The sequence below is a fragment of the Myotis yumanensis genome, unplaced genomic scaffold (genome assembly GCF_028538775.1).
Source record: "Myotis yumanensis isolate MYYU_CA2020_CCGP unplaced genomic scaffold, mMyoYum1.0.hap1 SCAF_13, whole genome shotgun sequence".
Taxonomy (NCBI): domain Eukaryota; kingdom Metazoa; phylum Chordata; class Mammalia; order Chiroptera; family Vespertilionidae; genus Myotis; species Myotis yumanensis.
The window spans coordinates 5,459,560-5,469,674 of record NW_027223764.1 but is presented as its reverse complement, the minus strand read 5'-3'; the positions used below and the strand labels follow the sequence as shown (position 1 = coordinate 5,469,674).

The following is a 10,115-nucleotide window of genomic DNA, read 5'->3' as shown; positions in this document are numbered from 1 at the left end:
TCCTGGTAGAAATGATTTTATTTAGAAACCTGTGCTACAGGACAGGAGGGCGCCATGCAAACGTCGTGCTTAAGCCAAAAGCCCCGTCAGTTCCCCTGAATAAGTCGTTAAGACTGGAATGTTTATTTGTGCTGGACACTAATTTTGCTTCAGGCTTTGTGACACTATCTTGTTAAATTCAAAGTCTGAAAATGTCAGAGCTGATTGGCAGAACACAATCCTCATATAAAAGCTTAAAAAAAATAAAGCCACATTGGCATGGCCAGGAGAGCCGAGCCCCCTGTACGCCATGTAAGCAGGACCTGGAATGAATGTATGTGGGAAAACACATCTTGATATTGAAAAGAGCAGCGTTTTATCACTAGTAACAGTGTTCCTAGAAATACAGCTGGTCGCTCGAAAGAATCACTAATTCTAAAACTCAGAAGAGCAGTCGTGGGTCTTGCAATGATTTGAATGGAAGAACGGGGGTGCCTGGGATGGTGCCAGGGGGTCTGGCCTCCCACGCCGGGGAAGAGGCCCCGTGGTGGGTGTGACAGCAGGCCCCCTCCCAGGGTGTCCCCCACCCACTGAGCTGTGCCCAGCACCAGCCACGTGGGAAGAGCCCTGGCGCCATTTAGGCAGCAAACTTCATTTCCTGGTTGGTTCCGACGAAGCGCTGGTGACGGCAAGCCGCGGGAGCCCAGGCTGGGCGTGTGCGTGGCATGCATGGCTGCTGGAGCAGGTGGGCAGCAGCCACAGCCCAGGGGCTCCCAGGCCCCCAGGCGGGCTAGGGACCTCTCAGGGTCCCCGAAGCTGCCTCTGCTTTGGAGCTGCTGTGTCCTGTGTGCTTTGCTAGGAAGCAGAACCTTTGCCAGGGCACACCTGTCCCACCAGAAGCTGCTCTAAGTGGGGGTGGTGGGCACGTGGGGCCAGAGGGTACTTGGGGGGCTGCCAGTGTGGAGCTGGGAGGCGCTTGCCAGCAACAGGAGGCTCAGTTGGAATGGGTGGCAGGAAGGGCTGCAGGGCTCTGGGACCCCCACTTGGCTGGGACGGGGTGAGCCAGGGGAAGTCTGGGTCGGGGAAGGTCTGGGGGGAGGGAGTGTGAACCAGGTTGGGGCTTGGGCTACTGGGGAGCCTCAGGACCCCCGTGGAAGGATTCAGAACCCCTTGGAACTTGTGGTGCGTGTGGGGGTCAGAGGTCAGTCTTGGTAACTTTGTTGCTGGGCACATGGAGGCCAGGCCCATGAAAACACTGCTCATTGGGAAACCCAGTTAAAATCAGAGGCTGGGAGGTGGGGTGGGGTTTGGGGGTGGGTTGGATCCCTGGAGAAGTGGGGAGGGCCATTTCTCGCTGATCCTGGGCATTTACTTTGCCCATTTTCATTTAAAATGTTAAGATTTCATGTTTAAATTTTCTAGCAGAAACCCCCCTGACTTGCACGGGTGCCTGTCCCCTCCGAATCGTGGTCTGAGCCCCTTGCTCTCCCGTTCTGGTGCCCACAGGCCCAGGCTGGGCCTGTGTTGGGGGTCCCTAGTCTAAGGTGGCGGGGGCTGCGCCCGCGGGGCCATTGGCCTGGAGCAGCGAGCGGGCGGGCTCCGTTCTCCCCAGCTCCGTCCTTTGGTGTGGAATCTGACGTCCACCCACCGTCCTCCGTCACTGGAACGTGGCTTTCATCTTCCGTAGCTTGTCCTGAATCTTCCGAGAGTGCTTTTCGCTGGCGATCTGGTGGTAGCTGGCCCTGCTGTCTGCGGCTAAGATGGACACGTCAGCCCCGCTGAACCGCGAGATTCTTTGCTTGAGGCAGGCCTGTAGCTTGGCGTCGGGGGCGAAGGTGTAGGGGTTCTCCTGGAACGCGTGCACCTGGCTGGCCACCTTGGCTATGTTTCTGTGTTGGGGAAGGAACGAGATGTCAGTCTGCAGGAGTCTCAGGGGCTCATGAATTCCCGACGCGCTCCCAACTGCTGGAACCGAAGCTCTTCAAAGCACAAACTTTGCCTTGTCTGTATCAACGAGGCCAGACCTCATTTCATTACTCAGGCCTGTGGTCTGTCCATCCATCCATCCGTCCCTCCACCTGCTTTGCATTTCACAAATATTTACTGAAAATCTGTCGCCCTGGTCGGTGCTAAGGATTCCAACATGAATGAAACCCACTGTCGCCGTTGGGCGGACGGAGGAGGTGGGTACGGTAGATGTGGGTCGTTTAAGGGGTGCTGTTAGCGGGGTCTGGGTGCACGTCTCCCAGCACCGGGTTCGGTGACAGAAGATCGCAGCAGGGACATGCGGGCATGAAGTTTAGAGCAGGAGTGGCTGCAGGTCACAGGGGTAGGGGATGCCCTGGGCTAGGGTAAGGGTTGAGTGAGGATTAGGGGGACCAGATCTCAGAGGAGCAGGAGGGATGAGGGAGGCTCTCACCTGAGCTTGCTCCACCTGTGGGCCCCGTTGGTCATGGTGAAGCCCCCAGTCTCCAGCTGCTGGATGTGCATGGCCAGGAGGCGGGCTGAGGGCAGGGTGGGCTGGGCCCGGAAGCGGCGCCCTTCCATCAGACACAGGCTGTCGCTCTTTAGGAACACCTGGTGGCCCAGCAGGGGCGTGGGCGAGGGAGACAGGCCTGAGGTCAGTCCTGGGCGGTCAGCCAGTCCTGGCTCAGCCCAGGCCATCCCGGTTGGCGCCCATAGTCCCGCAGCCTTCGGACTTACAAGCCGTCCAAACGCACCTTGGATTATTGGATTGGGGATCGAGAGTCCAGTGTCTTCAGCTTGGACACCACAAAGGCCACACTGACCCCCTCAGAAAGCTGCACCCCTCCTACTACTGAAATGGCAGATTCCTTCCCTAACTCATTCTCTCAGGGGCTCCCGGAAAGAGCCGGGTGACCCAACTCCCCAAATACTAGTAAGACCAAGGCCGGCTGCAGAGGCCATGTCTGGTGTTAACTGAGGACACACAGCCCGCCTGCCCGCAGAGAGCTGTGTCTGGGCTGGGCCTGCTCCTGGCAGTTGGGGGAAATGCCCATTGTTCCAAACTGTTTCCTCCCTTAGGGTCTCACTTTGTCCGTCGGTGAGGAGGCGGCCAGTCAGCCAAGCTCAGGTCCTCTGGCACCTGTACCCTGTGCCGCTGGCCCAGCAAGTGGGCTCCTGGAGCCCCTGCGCTCCCAGCCGGCTTTGCCCAGGTGAGCGGCAGAGGCCCCGTGGGGAGATGGGCAAGGCCGGGCTGCTCCGTGCACGACTCTGAGGGGCCATATGCTCTGGGGCCCTGATGCTGGCTCTGAGGGGTGCCACCCCCCAGCTGTGCCCGTCGCATCCCCAGGCAGACACAGTTGCCTGAAGCTCATGCAGAGCAGGAGTACCTCCACGGCTTTCAGCTCCTCCATGACCTCTGCTATCTTCGCAGGTAAGATCCTCCAGGCCTAGAATGAGAGCACAGGTGAGACCCTGCGGCGGTCCAGCGCCCCAGCCCTCAGCACACACGGCCGAGGTCAGCAGCGTCCGGCCGCAGCCCTCGTGGGCTCACCGGGCACTGTCTCACGGCGAGGTGCTCCAGGCCACCCAGGATCTGCATGGCGGTCGCAAAGTTCCTCTGCTCGTAGCACGATTTTGCAATCAGCAGAAATTTGGACAGCAGGTTGACCTGCAACTGACACGGGAAACGGCGCACTCAGCGTCTTCCAGGTATCACGGATGGTAGGGAAAGCCACCTTGGATGCCGTGATATTTATAACGTCGTGAATTAGGACAAACCAGGTGAGCTCAGGTTCCCTGTTCCCACATCAGGCAGAAGTGAAGGTGGGTCAATCTGTCAACTAATAAACTCCTAAGCTCCCAAAGGGGAAAGAAATAGAAACTTGCATTTATTAATGGGCCTTGGGGTTGCCCTGCGGGCCTTGGGGTGAGGGACACGGAGGAGTATCAGAGAAGGAAAGAAGACATTGCAGAGGCTGTCAATGCCAGGAGCGGACATGATCTTGGCTGCACCATCTGATGGCCGGGGGCAGGGCCTGCGAACCCCCTGCCCTGGGAGACAGATGACGAGGCCCCCCAGGAGGGCCGCTCGCTGTGCAGTCGGACCCCAGGCCCTGCTCTGAGCTCAGAGCTGCGGAGGCGCCAACCTTGGAGGTGTGGCTGGTCACGATCTCGGCGGCCACCCAGTTGCTGACGTCATCTGCACTTCTTAAAAGCTGTAACAGGTACTTGTCCTGGACGTAATTGGGCAGAAATAGGCTGCAGGTTTTGGCTGACAGAGACTCAGAGGAGCTGGCTCTGGAAGAGACATGGGTGCGCGTCACGGCAAGGCAGGCGCTGGGGCTCGGTCTGGGCCAGGCCGGGCTGTGTGACTGCGGAGGGGCTGGCTCCGAGGCCGTTCCTGAGACCAGCATCTCTTCAGACAAGAGTGTCCACGAGACACTTAGGTCAAGCTGCTGAGACCCTCCCGCCAGCCATCCACCCCAGGCCTCCGGGTGGACACCTGCGGGTGGACACTCACTTCGGGATGGCGGCACTTTTGTCCATGACGCCCAGGGCCCGTGAGTTTAGGAAGTGGACGGGATGGCACCTTTGAAACAAGTCCTGCGGAGACAAGGACACAGGTGGTCAGGGCACCTTTCCCGAGGAACTCCAGGCAGCGTCCTGGGGGCTGTGTGTGGAGGGGGGTCATCTCTGCATTGCCTGCCCTGTGTGCTGTAGGGCTCGGCCCCTGCCCGGTTGGGATCGCACTGGGTCGCTGTCACTGCTGTCACCTGTCGAGTGACATGGGGTACCAGGATGGTGAGGGGCCAGGCCCAGGGCGGGCAAAGGGCCTGGAGGCGCCTGAACTCCTTGGTCCTGGGGCAGATCCAGGAGGGAGGAGGTGATACCCAAGGTGGTACCCATGGCAGTCCAAAGGGCACCCTCTGGTGCTTGAGAGGGGGGAGTGTCAGGGGCAGAGGAGGGTGGGCAGCAGGCCCTGTGTGCCTTGTGTGCTCAGAGCCAGAGTCGCTCCTGGATCCCTTTTAGGGGCACCCACCCCCCGGCCTGTGCACCTGTCAGCCAGGCTCCCTTCACTGCGTGTCAGTGTGCTCCTCCAGCAGCCATCTGTGGGGCCTGCGAGCACCCCTGCCGATGCCCTACGGTGAGCCTCGTGGGACCTGCCTGCATCCAACTGCTGGCCCCTCACCTGTTGCAGCAGCGTCAGCTGGGTGAAGAGCTGATGGGTGCTGTACTCAGTCAGGAAGTAGGGCCCCTTCTCGCTGGTCTTGGCGTAGGGGCCGCAGAAGTCCTCGAAGAAGCAGGGCTTGGGCAGGGCGGACGCGATGGTGTACTGGCGCTCCTTGTGGTGTGGCAGTGCCAGCCCGTTGCCCCGGGGCAGCCTCCAGGGGAAGCTCTGCGGGGGGCGGGGCACAGGGGTGGGAGAGGACCCAGGCCCAGGACCCTTCAGCCTGGCTCAGCTAGAGCCAGAGCGCACATCCCTCCCGCCTGCGGCCGTGTGGGCTCAAGCACCCCTTCCCTGGTTAATTCAGGGGTTCTCCCTAGATAGAGCCACTGAAGCTTGGGGCTGTCCCCACACTGCGGAAAGTTTCCCTCAGTCCCCGTGCTTGTCCCAAGGCAGGAATGACAATGCCTCTTTCCACCTGGATCTCTGGTCCAAGGGCAGGAAGTGAGGTCATCTTAGTGCCTGGCCTGGCCCCTCTGCTGTCCTTGCCCAGGATGAGAGGGGACAGGAAGTGCCAGCACGAAGTATGTGTGCATATGTGCCCGTGTGCACATGTATGCATATGGGCATGTGTATGTGTGCACGTCTGTGTGGGGTGCACAAGCACACTGGGAGCAGCACCTGTCCCGGGAGGCCCGCCCCTGGGAAAGGCCCCCACCTTGCGGGAGATGCTGTCTTCCGAGAGCCTCTTACAGAGGGCGTTGAGGGGTCTGCTGGCCTCCTCGGTCTCCTTGGGGTCCTCCAGGTCCGTGCTGTGTGGGGCGCCCTCGGTCCGCCGGTCTGTGCCCACCTCCAGGAGGCCCAGCAGGTGCTCCACGGAGCTGTCCAGGGGCAGGATCTGGACAGAAGGCAGAGGGGTCAAGGCTGTGTCCTGGGCGGGTGCTGGCTGCCACTCCCGAGTGCTGCCCGGTGGTCACCTGGGAGGAGATGAAGTCCTCCAGCCGCCCCAGCAGCCCGGCATTCCTGGTGAAGTCCACGGTGTAGCAGTCTTCCACCCAGGCCTGCAGCAGGCAGAGGCTGCGCTTGTAGATCTTGGTGAAGGTCGAGGTGGGGTCCTCATGGGCCCTGGAGGCAGATGGCCAGACAAGGGTGGGGGGTGTGGAGTCTGAATGCAGCTCTCTGTTCAAGGGGGTGTTTTAGCCCCTACCCTGCCTGTCTGGGGACAGGAGAGAGGCAGCAGCCACCACACAACAGGGACCCAGGGCTCAGGTCAGAGGGCAGGACCTGGCCCTCCTGCCACCCCCAGAGCCAGCGCCCGGGATGCCGGGGGGGGGGGGGGGGGGGGGGGGCGCGGGGGGGGAGGGGGCGGCAGGAAGCCACGGGACAGCACTCGTTTCCCAACAGGCAGGTGGGAGCCTGGCCTCCACGTGTAGAGGGAATGGGGGGGCGGGGTGTCTCCTGTGAGCCCCTCCCCCACAGGATGGGCTGAGACTGCCAGGGCTTCCAGCCTGGTGAGGGCGCACAGGGGTGTGGGGAGAGGGCTCCCAGCCAGCTCAGAGAACAGCCAGCGTGCATCCGCCCACCACCCAGCACCCCACCCCTTGGCTGTGGGTGAGCTGCAGGACCCTCCCCACTTGGGGGTTGCCTGGTCTTCCCACTTGTCCCTGTCCCCACCCTCTGCCTTTCCCCATCATCGCCCTCCCATGGCCTCTCCAGGCGAAGCCACCGTCCCCTCCTGCCCATGCTGGCTCCCTTCTCTGCGGCACTGACCCCCTGGCCTCCTCCATCCTCCCCTCAGCCTTCGCCAGCCCTCCCCCTTCCTGGTCGGGGTCAGCAGACGAGGGGTCTGGCGTCCACCCTGCGGTATGCGGCCCAGGGGGGTGTACCTGGACACGGTGCTGCTGATGCGGTCGAGGAGGAAGTGCAGGAAGTCCTGGGGTGTGCAGAAGTAGCGGAAGGTGTACAGGAACTGCTGCACGTAGCCCTCCAGGAAGGCGTCGCTGCGCAGAGGGGCCTGTCAGACCTGGCCAGGGCCTCCCGCCGCCCCTCACCTGTGCTTCAGGTGAGCGGGACGCCCGCTTCCACCCACAGCCTTGGCTAGTGGTTCTGGGGTAAATGTGTGTGTGAGCGAGTGTGCGTATGGCTGTGTGTGAGTGTGAACGTAAGGGTGAGGTGAGTGTGAGCTCTGTGAGTGGCCATCACTTTTTAAGCCCACCTGTTAGTCTCCTTCTAGAACCTATTCACACACTGAGCACGCACAGTCACCGCCCCAGGTGGACATCCCTGCGTTAGGAAAGAGCAAGCTGTGCCCCAGAGCTCTGCGTCATTAGGGTGAAACCAGGCTGGGGAGTGTACGAGGGCCCCCACCCGCAGGGGTGCCCCAGAAAGCCTCAATCCGTGACACCAGGTGTCTGTGACTGAGTCTGGGAGTGAGGAACAGGTGGGGTCCTGGCAAGGCTGTCTCCCGAGCCACTGCAGGAGGAACTGCAGGTGAGCAGTTACCTGGTCACCCCAGGGCCTCAGTGGGCTGGGGACATGGAAGGCTCAGGCCAGGGACTAGGCAGCCACCAGCCCAGTCTGCCCTGCAAAGAGGGATCCCACTCATGGGTCTCCAAAAGCCACACCTGGGCGGGCCCTCCCACCCCGGGTGTGGGCCAGGCCATCGGGTTAAGAGCCTGCCGGGAGGGCCATGCCCGGGGAGCCAGGTGGAGCTGCGGGGCCCACGCAGGACACAGGTGCATCTATGGCCTGGGTGGGCAGAGGGGTGGAGGGGCACTGGGGGTGACATGTGACATGTGTGAGTGGGCGGAGGTTCCTGCTGCAGGGCGAGCTTACCAACCGGGTGTGCGATGAACCTAAGCAGTGCTCACGCCCACAGGTGGCGGCTGCACACATACCCCAATGAGCCTCTGAGCCCAGCCCCACCGCAGTCCCTGGGGAGCCAGGCGGTCAGCTAAGGGGTGTTTTGACTTAGTAAAGTGGATGGGATTCAGGTGTGTCTCCGAGGGGCCTGTGTGCATTTAACCTGAGAAGACTGCTGGGCAGTTAATCACATACTTTCCTCCAAAGCGCCTGCTGGGGCCCCCAAGACCGAGACCCAGACCTGCTGCCGGGCAGGCCTGTGGCTCTGAGGCCACTCAAGCCCGGAACCCAACAAAGGAGCACGTGGCAGTGACCACACGTCAGCAAGCCCAGGTGAGATTCATTCTAAGTGAAAATCGTGCAAACCCGTCTCCGATGAGGGGAGGCAAGACTTCCCCCACCTCCTCCCCCTCTGAGGGGCTCGTTTATTTTTTTTGCTTCCCTTCCGCTCTCCAAGGCCCGACAGGTGAAACCATGCCCCCCTCTCCCCCCGCCGGGGCACGGGGCTGCACCTGGAGTAGAGGTAGGCCATGAGCCCCAGCGGCGTGCCGGCCTGCAGGACGCGGGCCTTGCGCTGCCGGCCGCCGCGCGGGTGCTTGCTGACGTTGTAGAAGATGAGGGACGAGGACTCGTCCAGGGGGCTGAAGTCCAGCGTGTCGCAGGGGGCCGAGGAGATGTTCACGATCACGGGCAGGGCACAGGGCTCCAGGCCCCACCGCTCCGCGTGCACGACCTGCGGGGAGAGCGCGTCAGTGTGGTCCGGCTGAGCTGCGCCACCAGGCGTGTGCGGGAGGGACACTGGTCCCCGGGCCCCCTGCCACTGACCCCAGGCGCAGCACCGCGTGTGGCCCCTCAAAAGTCAAGGTTTGTTCCTACAGTGGGTTTCCCAGGTGGTCACTGCGGAACACCCACGCGAGAGGGGGTGCAGCATGCAGGGCGACTCGCCTGTAGGTACTTCTTGACCAGCCCGAGGAACTGCACCTTGGACTTCATTTCCTCCAGCTGCCCCTTTAGTTTGGACAGCATCGTCTTCACCTCGGAGCCTGGGGGCCAGGCAGAGTCAGCACCCGGCGGCCCTGACCCCGGGGGGGCCCCCGTGCGACCCTGAGCACCGATGACCCTACCTTTACTCCGCTTCTCCTTCTGTAAGAGCTTCTGGTAGAACTTAAGGGTCTTCCGGTAGGTTCTCTTCTCTATCATGAGCTGCTGCTCCAGCTCCTGAGGGGGAAAGAGCTGCTGGGCCCAGGGCCTCAGCCCCCGCGGGATTCACATTTCAGCTGGCCCCACACAAAAGGCAAGCGTGGAAAACATGCTCTGGCCCACGCACGGCAGGTGCACTCACTGGGGGGCGGGGGCGGGAGGGGCAGGTACTGCCGTGTGGGTCCTGACCAATGGACAGCACACGCGGGCCCTCAGTGCCCCACTCACCCAGCGCCCCGGCCTGTTACCCTCTCGCTCTGTTTTGGGGCAGCAAATGTGAAGTGTGTCCACTAGGGGTTTTAAAAATATATTTTATTGATTTTTTACAGAGAGGAAGGGAGAGGGATAGAGAGTTAGAATCATCGATGAGAGAGAAACACCGATCAGCTGCCTCCTGCACACCCCCTACTGGGGATGTGCCCGCAACCAAGGCACATGCCCTTGCCTGGAATCGAACCTGGGACCCTTTAGTCTGGAGGCCGACGCGCTATCCACTGAGCCAAACCGGTCAGGGCAAAGGGGGTTTTATACGCTTTCCTGAGGCTCCTGTTTTGAGGCCGACACAGTGGGTTCTCGAGGAGAAATGTGAAAAGGTGGCTACGGGCAGGTCTCCCCAACCCATTACCCATGATGCAGAGGGCCCAGGAAGCTCACCTGCCTGCACTCAGGTTCCAAGAGAGACGTCTTCCCAGGTGAGCAGGAAAAAGGGAGGAACGAGGTCACTGCTGGTCATCACCCACAGCCTTTCCCCAGACCACCTCCCCTCCTGCAGCCCGTCCCCACAGGACCACCCGCAGAGCGACGGCAGGGCCCCCCGTGGCTCCCAGGGGCTTGTCCAGGGTCGCGTTTCAGAGGCGGGAGGCCCAGGGGTCCCAGCCACAGGCTCACAACCCAGTAAAAATGGATGCTGCCCCAGCAGAATCTTTCATCTGAGCTGGCCTCA

General features: G+C 61.7%; 1 protein-coding gene across 3 annotated transcripts in view; it reads right to left on the bottom strand.

Annotated features, from left to right (window-relative positions):
• KNDC1 (kinase non-catalytic C-lobe domain containing 1) overlaps positions 1 to 10,115 on the bottom strand; it is a 31,277-nt gene continuing 21,162 nt past the window's right edge. For all 3 annotated transcript variants that reach the window (XM_070432136.1, XM_070432137.1, XM_070432138.1), the window contains exons 18-31: positions 9,827 to 9,856; positions 9,097 to 9,190; positions 8,918 to 9,015; positions 8,485 to 8,705; positions 6,997 to 7,110; positions 6,088 to 6,235; positions 5,829 to 6,008; positions 5,135 to 5,341; positions 4,466 to 4,548; positions 4,092 to 4,242; positions 3,497 to 3,619; positions 3,333 to 3,392; positions 2,399 to 2,556; positions 1 to 1,868 (exon numbers count right to left, since the gene is read on the bottom strand). In XM_070432136.1, the coding sequence (XP_070288237.1) occupies positions 1,637 to 1,868; positions 2,399 to 2,556; positions 3,333 to 3,392; positions 3,497 to 3,619; positions 4,092 to 4,242; positions 4,466 to 4,548; positions 5,135 to 5,341; positions 5,829 to 6,008; positions 6,088 to 6,235; positions 6,997 to 7,110; positions 8,485 to 8,705; positions 8,918 to 9,015; positions 9,097 to 9,190; positions 9,827 to 9,856 (1,899 nt within the window). In that variant the 3' untranslated portion in view covers positions 1 to 1,636. The remainder of the gene's footprint in view (positions 1,869 to 2,398; positions 2,557 to 3,332; positions 3,393 to 3,496; positions 3,620 to 4,091; positions 4,243 to 4,465; positions 4,549 to 5,134; positions 5,342 to 5,828; positions 6,009 to 6,087; positions 6,236 to 6,996; positions 7,111 to 8,484; positions 8,706 to 8,917; positions 9,016 to 9,096; positions 9,191 to 9,826; positions 9,857 to 10,115) is intronic.